Source organism: Tachyglossus aculeatus, chromosome 10 (genome assembly GCF_015852505.1).
Source record: "Tachyglossus aculeatus isolate mTacAcu1 chromosome 10, mTacAcu1.pri, whole genome shotgun sequence".
In the NCBI taxonomy this organism is placed as follows: Eukaryota; Metazoa; Chordata; class Mammalia; order Monotremata; family Tachyglossidae; genus Tachyglossus; species Tachyglossus aculeatus.
The window spans coordinates 39,503,153-39,520,094 of record NC_052075.1 but is presented as its reverse complement, the minus strand read 5'-3'; the positions used below and the strand labels follow the sequence as shown (position 1 = coordinate 39,520,094).

At 41.8% G+C, this 16,942-nt stretch overlaps 1 protein-coding gene across 10 annotated transcripts in view; it reads left to right on the top strand.

Annotated features, from left to right (window-relative positions):
- The window catches only part of CADPS2 (calcium dependent secretion activator 2), a 371,455-nt gene that overhangs the window by 127,721 nt on the left and 226,792 nt on the right, over nucleotides 1–16,942 (top strand). For all 10 annotated transcript variants that reach the window (XM_038752460.1, XM_038752456.1, XM_038752457.1 and 7 more), the window contains exons 4-5: nucleotides 12,778–12,858; nucleotides 13,490–13,726. In XM_038752460.1, coding sequence (XP_038608388.1) covers nucleotides 12,778–12,858; nucleotides 13,490–13,726 — 318 coding nt within the window. The remainder of the gene's footprint in view (nucleotides 1–12,777; nucleotides 12,859–13,489; nucleotides 13,727–16,942) is intronic.

The window sequence follows — 16,942 nt, the reverse complement described above, 5'->3', positions numbered from 1 at the left end:
TCTACAAGGTGCACAAAGTGCAATTTCAGTTTTATTAGCTCGTTCATCTTTTGTTCTGTTGAAAGCACTCGAGAAGTACTGGTTACTTTTTCCAGAACTCTCGTGTCCCTTTCCTTGCCCAGACAAAAAGCATATGCTGTTTCAGATACAGAGACTAAGACAGTCTGCACTGAAGAACTAAAGGAGTTCTCCAGGAGTTAGAGGACTGAGGTTTGTGACCGCTAAAATTGCCATGTGACTTTGGGCAAGTCACTTAACTTCTCTGTTCCTTAGTTTCCTCGCCTGTAAAATGGGGATTAAATCCTATTCCCTCCTACTTAGACTGTGAACCCCATGTGGGACAGGGACGGTGTACAGTCTGATTATCTTGTATCTACCCCAGCACTTAATTTGGCATATAGTAAGCATTTAATAAGTACCATAAAAAGGAGGGTAGCTCCAAATTAAACTTGTCCAAAGAATTAGTGAGGCGATATCCATGTCATAGTTTCATGAAACCCAACCAGACCTAGCCCTTTAAGGGGCTTCCCTGTTTAGGTAAAGTTGACAGAGACGTAAAAGGAAAGCTGGGTTGGAGGGAGACAAAGGAGGAGTGGTCTCTGTCAAATCCATAATAATGATAATTGTTAATTATTAGGTGTTTACTATGTGCCAAGCACTGGGGTGGATGCAATATCCCAGATCAGACACAGTCCAGGTCCCAGTGAGACTCCCAGCTGAGGAGGAGGGAGAACACACCACTTTTGAATCCCCATCTTACCTCTGAAGAAATTGAGGCACAGAAAAGTTGTGACTTGCCTCACTTTTCCTCATCTCCCACTCCCTTCTGCATCACCCTGACTCACTTCCTTTGCTCTTCCCTCCTCTTCCTACCCCACAGCACTTATATATATATCTGTAACTTTATTTATATTAATGCCTTTTTACATGTATTGATGTTTGTCTCCCCCCTCTAGATTGTGAGCTCATTGTAGGCAGGGATTGTCTCTCTTTATTGCTGTATTGTACTTTCCCAAATGTTTAGTACAGTGCTGTGCTCACAGTAAGTGCTTAATAAATACTATTGAATGAATGACACACAGCCTACATTGGGATTAGAACCCAGATCCCTGGACTCCCAGTCCCCAAAAGGATGAAGATTCCACACTTGTGAGTGGATATTGTTTGTTCATGCTGAAGCTTAGAAAAGAAAGCTTTTTAAGGTTAAACTCCAGGCTAAATAAGTGTTGCAACTTCAAATCAAGTCACTTTTTATAACTGTCTCTGGGGAACAGCCCAATTGACAAAAGTCACGTAGACCTTTCTTCAAAAAGCTCTATGGACTGAAGCTTTTTAACATCATCTTCCCTGACATCTTTTCTCCCAAGCAACTCCGTAAAACTTCAGCTTGGATCCCATCCATTTCAAAGTGTTTCCCGTGTTGTCTAATAAACTTACTGAATGGTCATTACTGAAAATTTGTGGGGAGCTGGGGAGGAAGGAAAAGAGTAGAGAGCATTTCCATTTAATGGAAAATGAAAGGACCCCTCTTTCAAGGAGACCATTTTCAATCCTGTTGCAAAGCGTGGAAAGAGAGAAAACTGAAATTAATAAATTCTAAATCAGGATGAGAAAGTGTGGGCAGCATGGGTTTAGAAGAACAAATCATATGCAACCCCTAGTTATGAAATTATCCAACTCGTTGAGGATATAGTTTTCTCTGTCTTGATGATTCGTAAAGCACTTGATGCGATGTTTTATGAAATTGTATTTGCAAACTTAATGCCTATTTGGCTTGGGTATGGGCACTGTCACTTGGATTGAAAGCTGCCTGAAAAGCTGCCAGGAAGGGATAATGGTAAACAGCAATGTGTTTTGCGGTGTACATGCGCTTTGGGGATCTGTGTTAGGTCTGGTCTATTCATTCTCTTCGTTTATGATGTGGAAGAGGAAGGAAGCAGCATATCAACGAAACTCAGTGGAATACTCACCCAAAAGCGCTATAAAAAAAACCATTTCAAGTGGATCATTTGTGCAAAAGGCTATTCAAAGGTTAGGACTATGAGGAGGAAATAACAGGAGGGGATTTCATTGGAAGGGATATGACTGCAGTAGTTCTGAGGCTTTGAGGAAGTTAGAATGGATTTGTGCTGGGAAGGGAAAAGGGATCAAATTTGATAGAGACTACTACAGTTCTCTGCTACGCAGTAAGTGCTCAATAAATACCATCAATGGTGGTATTATGGGTTCTGGGCAGAAGCAGCAGTAAGGGAAAAATAAGGTATTCATCGTTTGCTTGTTCTTCGACAAATATCTAAAAAATGCATCTGGCCTTAACTCAGGCTGCAGAGATGGAGACATTTTTGTGTGAGGTCCATGGGAATTCAACTCGGGACAGGCCCAGGAGAGAAGCATTCATTCATTCAATCGTATTTATTGAGCACTTATTGTGTGCAGAGCATTGTACTAAGCGCTTGGGAAGTACAAGTTGGCAACATATAGAGACGGTCCCTACCCAACAGCAGGCTCACAGTCTAGAAGGGGGAGACAGGCAACAAAACAAAACATATTAACAAAGTAAAATAAATAGAATAAATATGTACAAATAAAATAAATAAATAGAGTAATAAATACGTACAAACATATATACAGGTGCTTTGGGGAGGGGAAGGAGGTAAGGCAGGGGGGATGGGGAGGGGGAGAGGAAGGAGGGGGCTCAGTCTGGGAAGGCCTCCTGGAGGAGGTGAGCTCTCAGTAGGGCTTTGAAGGGAGGAAGAGAGCTAGCTTGGCGGATGTGCGGAGGGAGGGCATTCCTGGCCAGGGGGAGGACGTGGGCCGGGGGTCGACGGCGGGACAGACAAGAACGAGGCCCAGTGAGGAGGTTAGCAGCAGAGGAGCAGAGGGTGCGGGCTGGGCTGTATAAGGAAAGAAGGGAGGTGAGGTAGGAGGGGGTGAGGTGATGGAGAGCCTTGAAGCCGAGTGTGAGGAGTTTTTGCCTGATGCGTAGGTTGATCGGTAGCCAGTGGAGATTTTTGAGGAGGGGAGTAACATGCCCAGAGCGTTTCTGCACAAAGATGATCTGCTCAAAGAAGCAGCATGGCCTAGTGGAAAGAGCATGAACCACGGAGTCAGAGGACGTGGGTTCTAGTCCCACCTGGGCCACCTGCCTGCTGTGTGACCTTGGACAAATCACTTAATTTCCCTGGGCCTGTATTTCCTCATCAATAAAATGAGGATTCAACATCTGTTTTCCCTCCTACTTAGTCTATAAGCCGTATATGGATCAGGAACTCTGTCTCATCTGATTAACCTGATCTCATACCTCCCTTTTGAAGGGAATGGTGAGGAGAGCTTGTTGCAAAGTAAGTAAACCTTCTACACACCGAAAAAATTCAAAAAAGCAACTTATTTATCTGACTGGCCTTAGAGATGCTATCTTATTGTTTTTCCAGCCCATTTTGGGGGAAAAAGAATCCTCCATAGCTTGGAACCCTGAGAGGGTGGAGGAGCACTCGTTTTATTCATTCATTCATTCAGTCAGTCAGTCATATTTATTAAGCTCTTACTGTGTGCAAAGGATGGTACTAAGTGCTTGGGAGAGTACAATTAACAACAAACAGACACATTCCTTCCCATAAGGAGCCCACAGTCTAGAGTGGGAGACAGAGATTAATATAAATAAAAAGATAAATAAATTAGATATATACAACTCCTCAGTTGGGGAGGCAAGAGCTAGGCTTTTATAGCATGATTAAACATTAGCTTAGGGGGATTCACTACCTGTTCTCCCTCCTGCTTGGACTGTGGGGCCATGTGGGACAGGGACTCTGTCAATCCCAATGATCAAGTATCTACTCTAGCAATTAGAGCAGTGCTTGACCCATAGTAGACACTTTTTATGGCATTTGTTACACTGTAATTATTTGTTGGTTAAGTTCACCAGGCAAGCAAAATTACCATAGCTTAAAATGTATGTATTTTAGACTTAACACACATTCTTTGAAGGGTAACACAATTTTTTAGGGTATTTATGAAGTGCTTACTATATGCCAGGCACTGTGGTAAGCACTGGGGTAGGTAAGCTAATCAGGTTGGACACAGTCCAAGGCCCACTTGAGGCTCACAGTCTTAGTCTCCATTTTACAGATGAGGTAACTGAGGCACCAAGAAGTAAAGCAATTTGTCCAAGGTGGCACAGCAGACAAGTAGTGGAGAGGGTTTAGAGCCCAGGTCATTTTGACTCCCAGGCCCGTTCTCTATCCATTAGGCCACACTGCTTCTGTCAGTTTCAGTCTAGGAATCCATTTGTTAAGTTATTTATTATCCACAGTGCTTACTATGTGCCCAGCACTGTGCTAAACACTGAGGATGATGCAAAGAAACCAGATTGGCAGCAGTACCTGCCCCATGTGGGGCTCACAATCTGAAAGGAGAGCAGGTATCATCTCCATTTGCAGTTGAGCAAATTAAGGTACAGAGAGGGTAAATGACATGTTTGAAATCACACAGAAGGCCACTGGCAGAGCTAGAATGAGAACCTGGATCCCTCCATGCCCTTTCCACTAGGAAATAATTGTTTTATTCCATTAATCAATTTAAAAGGATGGTAAACTCCATGAGGGCAAGGAACAGGTTGTTTGCTTTTATTGAACTCTCGCAAGCACCTTGCATAGTATTTTGGACAAAGACACTCAGCCAGTCAGTGGTATTATTTATTGAGTGCTTCTTCTGTTCAGAGCACTGTATTAAACACTAGGGAGAATACAGCAAAATATAGTTGGTAGATGCAGTCCCTGTCCACAAAGCACTTTATAGTTGAAAAAGCACGGACCTGGGAGTTGGTAGGGTTCTTATCCCGGTTCCGCCTCTTGTCTGCTGTGTGATCTTGGATAAGTCACTTCACTTCTCTGTGCCGCAGTTACCTTATGCAGAATGGGGATTGAAACTGTGAGCACCACATGTGACAGGGTGTGTGGCCAACCTAATTTGCTTATATTTGCCTCAACGCTTAGTACGGTGCCTGGTACATAGTAAGCGCTTAACAAATACCATTATTATTATTATTACCATCTAAATCCCATTAAATGAATGGAATCTGGATTTTGTATCCAAGCCTGCAACTAAATGCTAAGTTTCTTTAGTAATTTTTTCTAACTCTGTGGATATGTGAGCCAAACACCTTTGTTGTGACTGTGGACTGTCAGGAGAGACCTACTGGGGCAGGTGATAATAATAATGCCAACAGTAATTATGTATTTGTTAATCACTTACTATGTACCAAGGACTGTACTAGGCGCTGAGTTAGATACAGGATAATCAGTTTGGACATAGTGTCTGTCCCTCACTGGACTCACAGCCTAAGTAGGAGGGAGACCAGGTATTTAATGCCCATTTTACAGATGAGGAAACTAAGACACTGAGAAACTTTCCCAGAGTCAAGCAGCAGGCCAATTGGCAGAGCCAAGATTAGGACCCAGTTCTCTGACTCCCAGGCCTGTGACATTTCTTTGGAAACTTAGCTTCATGGGGGAAACATGATGGGCCTTAGCACATTTTAGCTGTAGTAAGAGTTGAGACATTTGGTTTCCAGTGTTGTCAGTTAATCAATCAGTGGTATTTACTGTGTGGTGAGCAGTGTACTAAGCACTCAGGAGAAGACAATACAACCAAGTTGGTAGACATGTTCCGATACCACAAGGAGCTTAGTCTACAGACATTAAAATAAATTGTGGGTATTTACATAAATGCTGTGGGGCTGAGGGTAGGGTGAATATCAAGTGCTTAAAGGGTGGTGTAGAAGGGAGATGGAGTAGAAGAAATGAGAGCTTAGTCAGGGAAGGTCCCTTGGAGGAAGTGTGGTTTTAATAAGGCTTTGAAGGTGGGGAGAGTGATTGTATGTTGGCTATGAAGGAAGTGGGAGTTCCAGGCCAGAGAGGGGACATGGGCAAGGAGTTGGTGATGAGATATATGAGACGGAGGTACAGAATTAAGAAAGAAGTTGCTTAGTCTTCTTAGACCTCTCCACTGGAGGCCCCAGAAACCTTCTCAGTGACCCTACTGTTTATCTTGAAAGATGCAAGTGAATTTCCCAAGTGCCGGCAGTGAGTCCAAATTGGGATCTGGAAAAAGTGTGTTGGCACAGAAGGAACTAGAGTCACTAAGTCTGTTCTGACCTCCTCAGTCTGGTTGGTCTCATGCTCCAAAGCAACCACCTTTTATTCCCTCAGTATGAAAGCTAAAAGAAAATACTCTGCAGAGTTGGAAGCAAAGTAAATGGAAAGAATTAGCTGTAGTCTGTTCCCCTCATCCAGGATTCTTTTCAGCCATTGAGCAACAGTAGTAATTCTTTCAAAATGGCATTTGTTAAGCGCTTACTATGTGCCAGATACTGTACTAAGCTCTGGGGTTCATAGAAGCTAATCAGATTGAACACAGTCCCTTCACCACATGAGGCTCACAGTCTTAATCCCCATTTAATAGATGAGGTCCTTGAGGCACAGAGAAGTGAAGTGACTTGCTCAGAATCACATAGAAGACAAGTTGCGGATCTGGGATTAAAACCCAAGTCCTCCTGACTCACAGGTCTGTGGTCTATCCACTAGGCCATGCTGCTTCTGTTTGGGAGAATCCCCACTCTAACCATGTACAATGGCTCTGAGTCTAAATTCTATTCCCTTGTAACTCCCCAGATTGTAAATTGTCTTTAGTGATTCCCAGTTTTCACACATTTGTCCACATAAGCACTCCCCTTGGCTTGTCCAAGAAGAATTGTAGCAGCTGAACAGATAGGTAGATAATAATAATAATGGCATTTATTAAGCGCTTACTATGTGCAAAGCACTGTTCTAAGCACTGGGGAGGTTACAAGGTGATCAGGTTGTCCCTTGGGGGGCTCACAGTCTTAATCCCCACTTTACAGATGACATCACTGAGGCACGGAGAAGTTAAGTGACTTGCCCAAAGTCACACAGCTGACAATTGGTGGAACCAGGATTTTAACCCGTGACCTCTGACTCCAAAGCCCGTGCTCTTTCCATGAGCCACGCTGGTTCTCAGATGACAACTTATTGCATATAACATATGCTTTTCAAGCTTTTTTTGTTTTTGAAGTTACCTTCATTCTCTCATGCCACCTAATAAGTACAATAACAGTAAACAAGCTGGGAACCAGAGACACTAGAAAATCGTATTGAATTTAATCTAAGAAACAGGCTCCTCAATTCACAACTTCAAAGCCACTGGGCGATGCACATGCCCAGAAAAGAGATCTTTCCAGCATGGAGTTGCCTTCTTGATCTACTGAGGCTTGTCTTTATGACTCTGTAAAATACAAAGTTTGTGAAAACAGTTTTGGTGTCTGGTGTGGATTTGAAGATGACTGTACTAATGGCATGTGATTTGCCTTTATGGAATGGCTGTAAAACCTAGGGAGCCAGCAGTCTCTACCACACTGTATATATGGAAGGTTGACTTTGGAGTGTGTAGAAGCAACAAGGATTAAAGGAAGTAGCCGGGCCTGGGAGTCAGGAGACCTGGGTTCTAATCCCAGTTCCACCACTTGCATACTCTGTGACCTGAGGCAACTCACTTCACTTATCCTGGCCTCCATTTCCTCATCCGCTAAAGAGGGATAAAAACCCATCCTCCTTTCCGCCTTAGTCTGTGAGCCCCATCTGGGACAGCTCCCTGATTATCTTGTAAATACCCCAATAATGTAATGTAATGATTTCATTTGTTAAGCGCTTACTATGTGTGAAGCACTGTTCTAAGCACTGGGAGGAGGAGGATACAAGGTGATCAGGTTGTCCCACATGGGGCTCACAGTCTTAATCCCCATTTTATAGATGAGGTAACTGAGGCCCAGAGAAGTTAAGTGACTTGCCCAAAGTCACACAGCTGACAAGTGGCAGAGTCGGGATTAGAGCCCATGACCTCTGGCTCCAAGTCCAGGCTCTTTTCACTGAGCCATGCTGCTTCTCTTGTACTTAGTACAATACATAGTACAGTGCTTGGCACATATTAAGCACTTGACAAATATTACACTCATTGATGTTACTATTATTAGAGTACTCTACGAAGCACATTAAAAGTAAGATGAGAAATAAGACAGTTCCTGAAGAGCTTAAGCTCTCTGAGCACGGATATCTTTTGATTGCAAATTGTGATTTTTCTATAACTCTTTCAGGCACAGTGATATATCTGGATTGCATATCATACCAAAAAGCTGATCTAAATATTTTTAAAAGGTAGAAAAAAGATGAAAACTACAGCTAGCTTTGCATGTTTACTATCTATCCCCTCTTCCTCTGTTCCTAAGTACTTCAGAATTAAGAACACTTAAGCCATTTCATATGTAGTTTGAAGTTTCTGCCAGAAAAAGAGATCAAAGTTCACATGAGGAGTGAGGTCAGCCTTTCCCTTTAACTTGTCCTCTAGATTTGTATGGATTCAGAAAGGATGCCTGCACCTTTCACCTAGGAAGAAGCAGAATGGGACGGGGCGTCAGAGGACCTGGGTTTTAATCCCAGCTCTGCCAATTTCTTGCTGTGTGACCTGGGGCAAGTCACTTAACTTCTCTGTACCTCAGTTTCCTCCACTGTGAACCCCAAGGGGGATGGGGACTGTATCTAATCTTAGAACAGTGCTTGATACATAGTAAGCACTTAAATTCCATAATGATAAAAAATTAGCAAGCTGTTTCCTTAATCTCCTGTGCACAGGCATAGGCAGGAAAACGAAATCAAATCCTTCCTTCTAAAACAGAAACACCGTGTGGACTTTGAGTCAGTGGCCCATTGTAAGCAGGAAATGTGTCTGTTATATTGTGTCATCTCCCAAGTGCTCAAGTCCAGCATTTTACACAAAGTGCTTTATAAATACGATTCATTGATGGATTGGCAAATTTGTGAGTGTCATCTTACTGATTAGCTACTTCGCCTGGATCCACTCCTTCCCTATCTTCTCTCGAGATTCCCCAGTAGACCATTTGCACATTGAAGTCCATGAAATTTCCTGTCCCAGGGCGATCAGCCGTGAGAAGAAAAGGCCATGGGCTGATGTAAGAGTTGGCATCTTTTATTCTCTTCTTACAATCAGTTGTATTTGAGTACTGCTTTGTGCAGAGCACTCTACTAAATGCTGTGGAGAGTACAACCCCATGTGAAGCAGGGACTGTGTTCAACCCTATTTGCTTATATCCACCCCAGCGCTTAGAACAGTGCCTGGCACATAGAAAGCACTTGAATGCCACAGTTATTATTATTATTATTATTATTATTATTATCAGAGTTAATGGACACGATCTGTGCCCTCAAAGAGTTTATAATCTAGTGAAGTTTTCAGTTTCTAGTGCTGGTGGGTACTTGTCCAGAGATTGCTCAAGGGACATAGGTTCCTCACTTCTTGGGGGTGACGGAGATTAAGGGACCCAATTTCTGCCCTCAAGAAGTGTTCAATCTAGTGAAGTTTGCAGTCTCCAGGGCTGGTGGGTGCCTGTGCAGAGATTGTTTCCAAGGGGACAGCATCAGAGGCACTCATTCAATGGGTGCCTTGCTTTCATTCAGTCACTCATATTTATTGAGCGCTTATTGTGTGCTGATCACTGTACTAAGCGCTTGAGAGACTATAATATAACAAGAAACAGACAAATTCCCTGCACACAACGTGCTCATCCCTCATCTCCAGTAAGACCTGAGAATTTTCAGTCTGGGATGAAAAGACATCAAGTGGTGTCTTTCTGGCCTGCTAGATATTTGAACTTTGTCCTCTCCTAGTTCCTACCCCTACACTAAAATATCCACTCCTTTGTCACTCCTGCACTCACAATGAAAAGTTGGTACCTTTGGAGTTGGTCCCAGTGGTAATGTAAACAGCATAGCAGCCTTCTTCCTGAACCCAAAAGATAGCCCAAACCTTTTCACTTAAAGTTGTTAGCTACCAGCTGTTAATCTGGTTATCAATATTTAATAAATTGTTTGTTTTTCCCCATAGAGCCTCAGGAAAACTACAGCTTCATTAAATGAAAATATCTTTTCATTCTCAAGTAGAAAAATAAATGTTGATCAGGCTTCAAGCAGAAAAGCTTTGGTTGCTCAGTGTTGTTAATAGTCCTGACCATCATTAAGTCAGAGCTGCAAAGCGTTATTATGGTTGGAAGTTTATGTGGTTTTAATCTTCACTGCTTCTTGTGGAGTATGTAATTGGAATTCCTGAGTTCCACTGGGCACATTCTGTTGCCCAAGACTTTCCCTGGCAGTGATGATTTTTGAGCATTTATTTAAGTCATGTTAGCCTCACTCACTTGAAGACGAAGGGGAAATATTTAGGCATGATTTCACATCATGAATGATCTCAAGTAATACCAATGAATAAACTATAATATGGGAATTATAAAATAACTTTGTTTCAACCTAGATTCAGTATAGTTCCCCCGCTCTGTAATCTTTTAGGGAGCAAGAATCAATCAATTGTTATTGATTGCTTTCTGTGTGCTGAGCACTATATTAAGCACTGGGGATAGGAAGAGTTCAGTTTTAATAAAGATCCCTGACCACTAGGAGTTTACAGTCGGGTGGACAAGGAGGTGTATGATAAGGGGAGAGAAACCATACCAAATCATCATCTTCCTTTTAGATATTTCTTTTATTTGTAACATTCACAAGCCATTAATCATTGCAAATTGCCCCGGGACAGTAGAACAAATCATCCAAAAACCAGGCAACTGCTGGTTAATTATCAGCAAATAAATCCTCCTCTTGGTTTTTTTTTTTTTATGGTACTTGTTAAGTGCTTACTATGTACCAAGCACTGGGGTAGATACAAGCTAATTAGTTTGGACCAAGTCCTTGTCCCACATGGGGCTCATAATCTAAAACCAGAAAACATATGTGCAGTTCACCCAAGTTGTTGGGTGTTCCAATAATCTGACAATTGCCCAAACCCATGATCTTCCCCTCTTAACCGTAGTTGGTCAAGTATATTTATTGAGCGCTTACTGTGTGCAGAGCACTATACTAAGTGCTTGGGAGAGTACAATGTGGCAATAAACAGACACGTTCCCTGCCCACAACAAATTTACAGTCTACAGTCTAGTCCTAATACTAGTTGTAGACTTATTGTTAACTGAGGGAAAGGTTTGGGGGATTTTCTCCAGGGATGAGTCTTGGGCCCAGTGTTGCTTGACTCTCCCATCAGTGTCTGAAATCATGGCATTGAATGCACTTCCTTTAGTTCGCAGAGAATGCCAAGCATATAGACCCCAATAATGGCTGAGGGCAATCTTGCCCAAACTGAGTAGGGGTGCCTCTCAGATACACCCTTAACAAGGACAAGTTCAGTACTCTGCACTGAGAATGTTCTCAATAAATGCCACTGATTGAGAAACTCCTTCAGCACCCAACAGTTTTTTTGGGTTTTTATGGTATTTGTTAAGATCTTACTATGTTCCAGGCACTCTTCTAAGAGCTGGGGTCGATACAGGATAATCTGGTTGGAAACAGTCCCTCTCCCACATGGGGCTTAAACTCTATTTTACTCTACTTAAACTCTTAAACACAGTCTTAAACTCTATTTTACAGATGAGGGAACTGAGGTATAGAGAAATTAAATGACTTGCCTAGGTCACGGAGCAGACAAGTGGCAGAGCCAGGTTTAGAACTCAGGACCTTCTGACTCGCAGGTCAATGTTGTGTGGACACAACATTGTGTCCACTAGTCCGGGCTGCTTCAATTGTAGTGGAGTAGATGAGAATACATGGATCTCTGGCTAGTGGGTTTTGGATTCTTTCCTTTTCAGTTGGTCATGCCTTAGTTAAATCCTCAGGACACTGTTGCCTAGTAAGGGACCCTGGGGGAGGACCTGGAAGGGTTGGGCCAGGCTTGACCGGTCCCCGGGGCTGGCTCGTGGGGATGCACCCCAGTCAATCCGTGGAATTTACTGAGCATTTACCATAATAATAATAATAATAATGGCATTTATTAAGCACTTACTATGTGCAAAGCAGTGTTCTAGGCTCTGGGGAGGTAACAAGGTGATCAGGTTGCCCCATGGGCAAACCCCATTTTACATATGAGGTAACTGAGGCCCAGAGAAGTTAAGTGACTTACCCAGCATCACACAGCTGAGAATTGGCAGAGCCGGGATTTGAACCCATGATCTCTGACTCCAAACCCTGGGCTCTTTCCACTGAGCCATGCTGCTTCTCCAATAGTATTCTATACAACAGAATTAGTAGATGCAGTCCCTATCCACAAGGAGGGTACAGTCTAGAGAGGGAGACAGGCATTAAAATATATTTTGGGTAGTAGTAATAGTATCTATTAAGCAGTGCGCTCGTTGTGGCCAGGGGATGTATCTGCCAACTCTGTTGTATTGTACTATCCTAAGCGCTTAGTACAATGCTCTGTACAGTACAGGGCTAGTACAGTACCTCCTTCCCGTCCCCACAGCACCTGTATATATGTTTGTACAGATTTATTATTCCATTTATTTTACTCGTACATATTTACTATTCTATTTATTTTGTTAATGATGTGCATCTAGCTTTATTTCTATTTATTCTGATGACACCTGTCCACAAGTTTTGTTGTCTGTCTCCCCCTTCTAGACTGTGAGCCCATTGTTGGGTAGGGACTGCCTCAATATGTTGCCAATTTGTACTTCCCAAGCACTTAGTACAGTGTTCTGCACAAAGTAAGCGCTCAATAGATATGATTGAATGAATGAATGTGTCTGATTTCCACATTGTGTATTTTGTATCTGAGCTCTGATTTCTACAATGTGTGTATTTCATTTCCAAGCTGGATAATGCAGATGAACAAGCAGCCCAGATCAGACGGGAACTTGATGGTCGCCTACAACTGGCAGAACAAATGGCAAAGGTAAATTGTTGGGGTATTTCCATGCTGTCTACTTACTTTAGAAATGCTTTATTTAAAAATTTAAGCATTGGTGGTCTGTTCTCTCCTCGCTCCTCCCTCCTCCTCCCCCCACCCCTTGTCATCCTTCAATGAGAGTTTGCAGCTGTACAAGGAAAGTATATGTAAATATAAAGGTTTCTTATTCTTTCCACTGATTTTTTTTAACAGTAGTGGCTTGTCCTTCCAGCTGAGATGCAAAATGTTCAGATAGCAGAATTTAATTTAATAAGTGGTCCCTTAGTCAATTGGAAGAATTAATTCTCCTCCGAAAGATGTGATCTGTCATCTTTACTGATAGATTCGGGCCCGTGCGGTAGCATGGATGCTGAAATATTCATTGAGGATGAGAAACTGGCCCTTGAATTTGTGGCTGTATTTGGCGCCAAGATCTCTCTAGATTATGGTAAAGTATATTGCCCAAACCAGGAGCGTTACAGGGCTTCGGGGTAACCCATAGACTGGATAGATTTAGCCAGTCTGCCTAGAAATTCCCAAGGCGTAGAACCACAAAATTCAAAAATCAAGTGAGTTGGCAAGGCAAGCATGTATGTATGTTAGAAGTAACGTTTTGAATTTCCTTTATATTTTCCAGGAGAGAAAGTCCCCAAAGTTTGTATCAAAAGAAATGGAGGGCATGTATATAGAAGAGCTGAGGTCTTCAGTGAATCTGCTAATGGCCAATTTGGAAAGTCTTCCAGTATCTAAAGGTGGACCGGAATTTAAATTGCAGAAGTTAAAGAGATCACAGAATTCTGCATTCTTAGACATAGGGGATGAAAATGAGATTCAGCTGTCAAAATCTGATGTGGTGCTGTCATTTACTTTAGAGGTAGGTGTATGTAACCCATGATTGCCTTTGACAGCACAAATGAAGTTCATACATAATCTGATGGCATTCTGGTGGCTACTTTTAGAGTTTCAAGTTTCATATTGCATGTTGAAGATTTTAAATGTTATTCTAACACTTTTTTAAGGTTTTGTGCGCAAATTCCAGTAAAATCTCTTTTGAATCAGTTAATGAAAGGACTAACAATATGGATAAAGGGTTTCCCCTAAGCTTAACACCCAGAAGACAAGCAGTGTTGCCAAGTGGAGAGAGCACAGGCCTGGAAGTCAGAAAGACAAGGGTTCTAATTCCAGGACCACATTTATTTGCTGTGTGACCTTGGGCAAGTCACTTAACTTCTCTGTGCCTCTGATACCTCATCTGTAAAATGGGGGTTAAGACGGTGAGCCTCATGTGGGATTTGGCTATTAATTTATATATATATATATATATATATATATATATATATATATGCCAGTGCTTAGTACAGTGCCTGGAACATAGTAAATGCTTAACAAATGCCATTAAAAAAATTATGTTATTTGCTAGGCACTTGCTATGAGCCAAGTAATCTGTTAAGCACTTGGGTAGTTATAAGATGATTGGACCCAATCCCTTTACCATGCCGCCCACAGTCTAAGCAGGAGGGAGATCTTATCTCCATTTTTTTAACAGATGAGGAAACTGAGTATGCTTGTCGTGGGCAAGGAATGTGTTTCTTATATTGTTGTGTTGTACTCTCCCAAATGCTTAGTACAATGCCCTGCATGCAGTAAGTGCTCAATAAATACAATAGATTGATTGGTTAGAGAAATTAAGTGACTTGTTCAAGGTCTCACAGCAAGCAAGCTATGGAGCCAGGGTTAGTACCCAGGTCCCTTGATTCCTAGGCCTGTACTCTTTCCTCTAGGCTATGCTGCTTCTCTAATGGGAAAAGGTCAGGTTACCAAGCAAATTTGAGTGTGGCCTGTATGCTTAGCGGGTAGCTCACACATGTGACAAGAAGGGCAAGATGGGAAATGAGTGGTGAGAAGAATGTAGAGGTCCTTCGAGGAAGCAACTGATGTATTTTGGTTTTTTAGTCTGTGGTTGAGGAAAAAAAAGATCTAGTGATTTACTTCTCACATGATGAAAAGAATCCTAACTGCATGTTCCGTTTAGTTGTAATGACTGTCCTGATTTGATCATTTTTTTAAAATAAGTTCAGCTGTTTCAGAAACAGATTTTCACATTATATGTACATAAATTTTCAATTAAAAAACAAACCCGCTTGAAATTCAGGACTTCCAGTCAATCTATTTCAAAGACAACCAAACCCTACCCCAAAGAAGAATGGACTGACTCCACTCATCACTACAGTATGTTCTTTGCCTGCACCCAACATCAAAGATAATAAGTAGCCTCTGTTTTCGTTCGTGAATTCAGGACCTAGGATACCATATTCGTATCCGTGGATTTACACAAGAAATTTAATCTTTGAGGCTGGCAGTTCTGGAGGGTGAAAACATTTCCCGAACAGATGGTGGCATTGTTTATACGGAACAGAGTGATTGTTTCACAAGTTGAATGTTTTAGAAGGTCCTGTTTACCACAGCTTGTAATAGAGGGGACAGGAATAGTGCCAGCAGATGCTTTCTTCCATCCCTCCTGCCCTTTGACTATTAAACAGACTGCAGAGAGAAGTTCAGCACAAATAAATAATACACTACAAGTGGCTCATCAGCCAATGTGGACACGGTGATTTCACCTCTTCTAGAATGACTGCCCAAGTGCCCTCTGCTGCCATTCCTAATAGCTGGAGGAAATGACATTAAGAAAAAATGGTATTATTTAATTAAGGTGGAAGCTTAAAAATGGACAAACATGGTCATAGTGGGAAATAGTCAACAAATATCTACATCTGGCTGTTGTTTGTGGAGAGATGGTGCCCAGGATATATTAAAAGCAAGAGACATCAGCAGGGCTTCAGCTGGTGATTTTGTAAGAGTTTCTATAAAAAGAGGACTCTAATCCTGGAGTGTGAAAATGATGCTTATATAATAGCTTGATGAATTAATAATTTATGATTTCCAATGAGTTTCTGCCGTATTTCTTAATTCACCCCACTTTGCCTAAATATTGAAGTCAGGATTAGACATTCCCCAATACTAGGGAATGCCCTAAAAGTTCTTTGTTGTAGATCTTTAATATTAGGCAAATGCAGAAGCAGAACAACAGAAGTGTAGGAGTATTACTGATGATAAACGAAAGTAGTCTGCAGTGATTTAGCATCTCCTGACTTTCCGTTCCCTTCATTCATTCATTCAATTGTATTTATTGAGCGCTTACTGTATGCAGAGCACTGTACTAAGAGCTTGGGATGATGCAGTACAACAATAAACAGACACATCCTGTCTCACAATGAGCTTAAAGTCTACCCTAGAAGTTACTTATATAAAGATACAGGCTAGAGAGAGGGGGAGCTGTCTTCAACTCTGTATGCCTCAGGCTTTCTGGAGGGCACCCCTGGGAGTTCTGCGGAACTCCTGAGAGAGGCACGTCTTTTAAAAATGGCATTTTTCGGTATGAATCCTGGGATCAGAAATGTGAGAAGCCTAAGAGCATTACTGTTATGTCACACAGCACATGTCATATCTCTTAAGTGGGTGATTTTCAGGGGAGATTATGTAAACCACAAAGTTTCATTAGCTCTATTAAAAAGTCACGCTGCAGTCCAAATTAGATGAACCACCAGAAAGAATAGACAAAAATACATGGAATTCCATTTGGTGTTTATTGAAACTGTCTGAATGGATTTAGGGTCAGGCTCAGAACTGCTTCCACAGATTGGGTTATGAACTTAAAAATTCTAACAAGTTGAACAATTTCGCTTTTTTGCACTTGATATGAACCAAATATTGCAGAGTTCAGTCAGTGAATGGTATTTATTGGTCACCTACTGAATGCAAGCACTGTTCTAAGTTCTTGGGAAAGTAGAACAGAAGCAGAGACAGTGTTACCTGCCCATAAAGAGTGTTCAGGGAAGAGACACAACAAAATTATTTACAACCATTGAGAGTAAAAAGAACAAGGTTATAATAAATGGTACTACAATAGACCAGGATGAAGTGATCCGAATAAATAGTTGACCTAGCTGTTGAATATGCCTGTGGACTTAAGGGCTGAGGATGCGTGTTAATATTATGTGCTAACTAAGGTTGGCCGGAAATGTTTACTGTA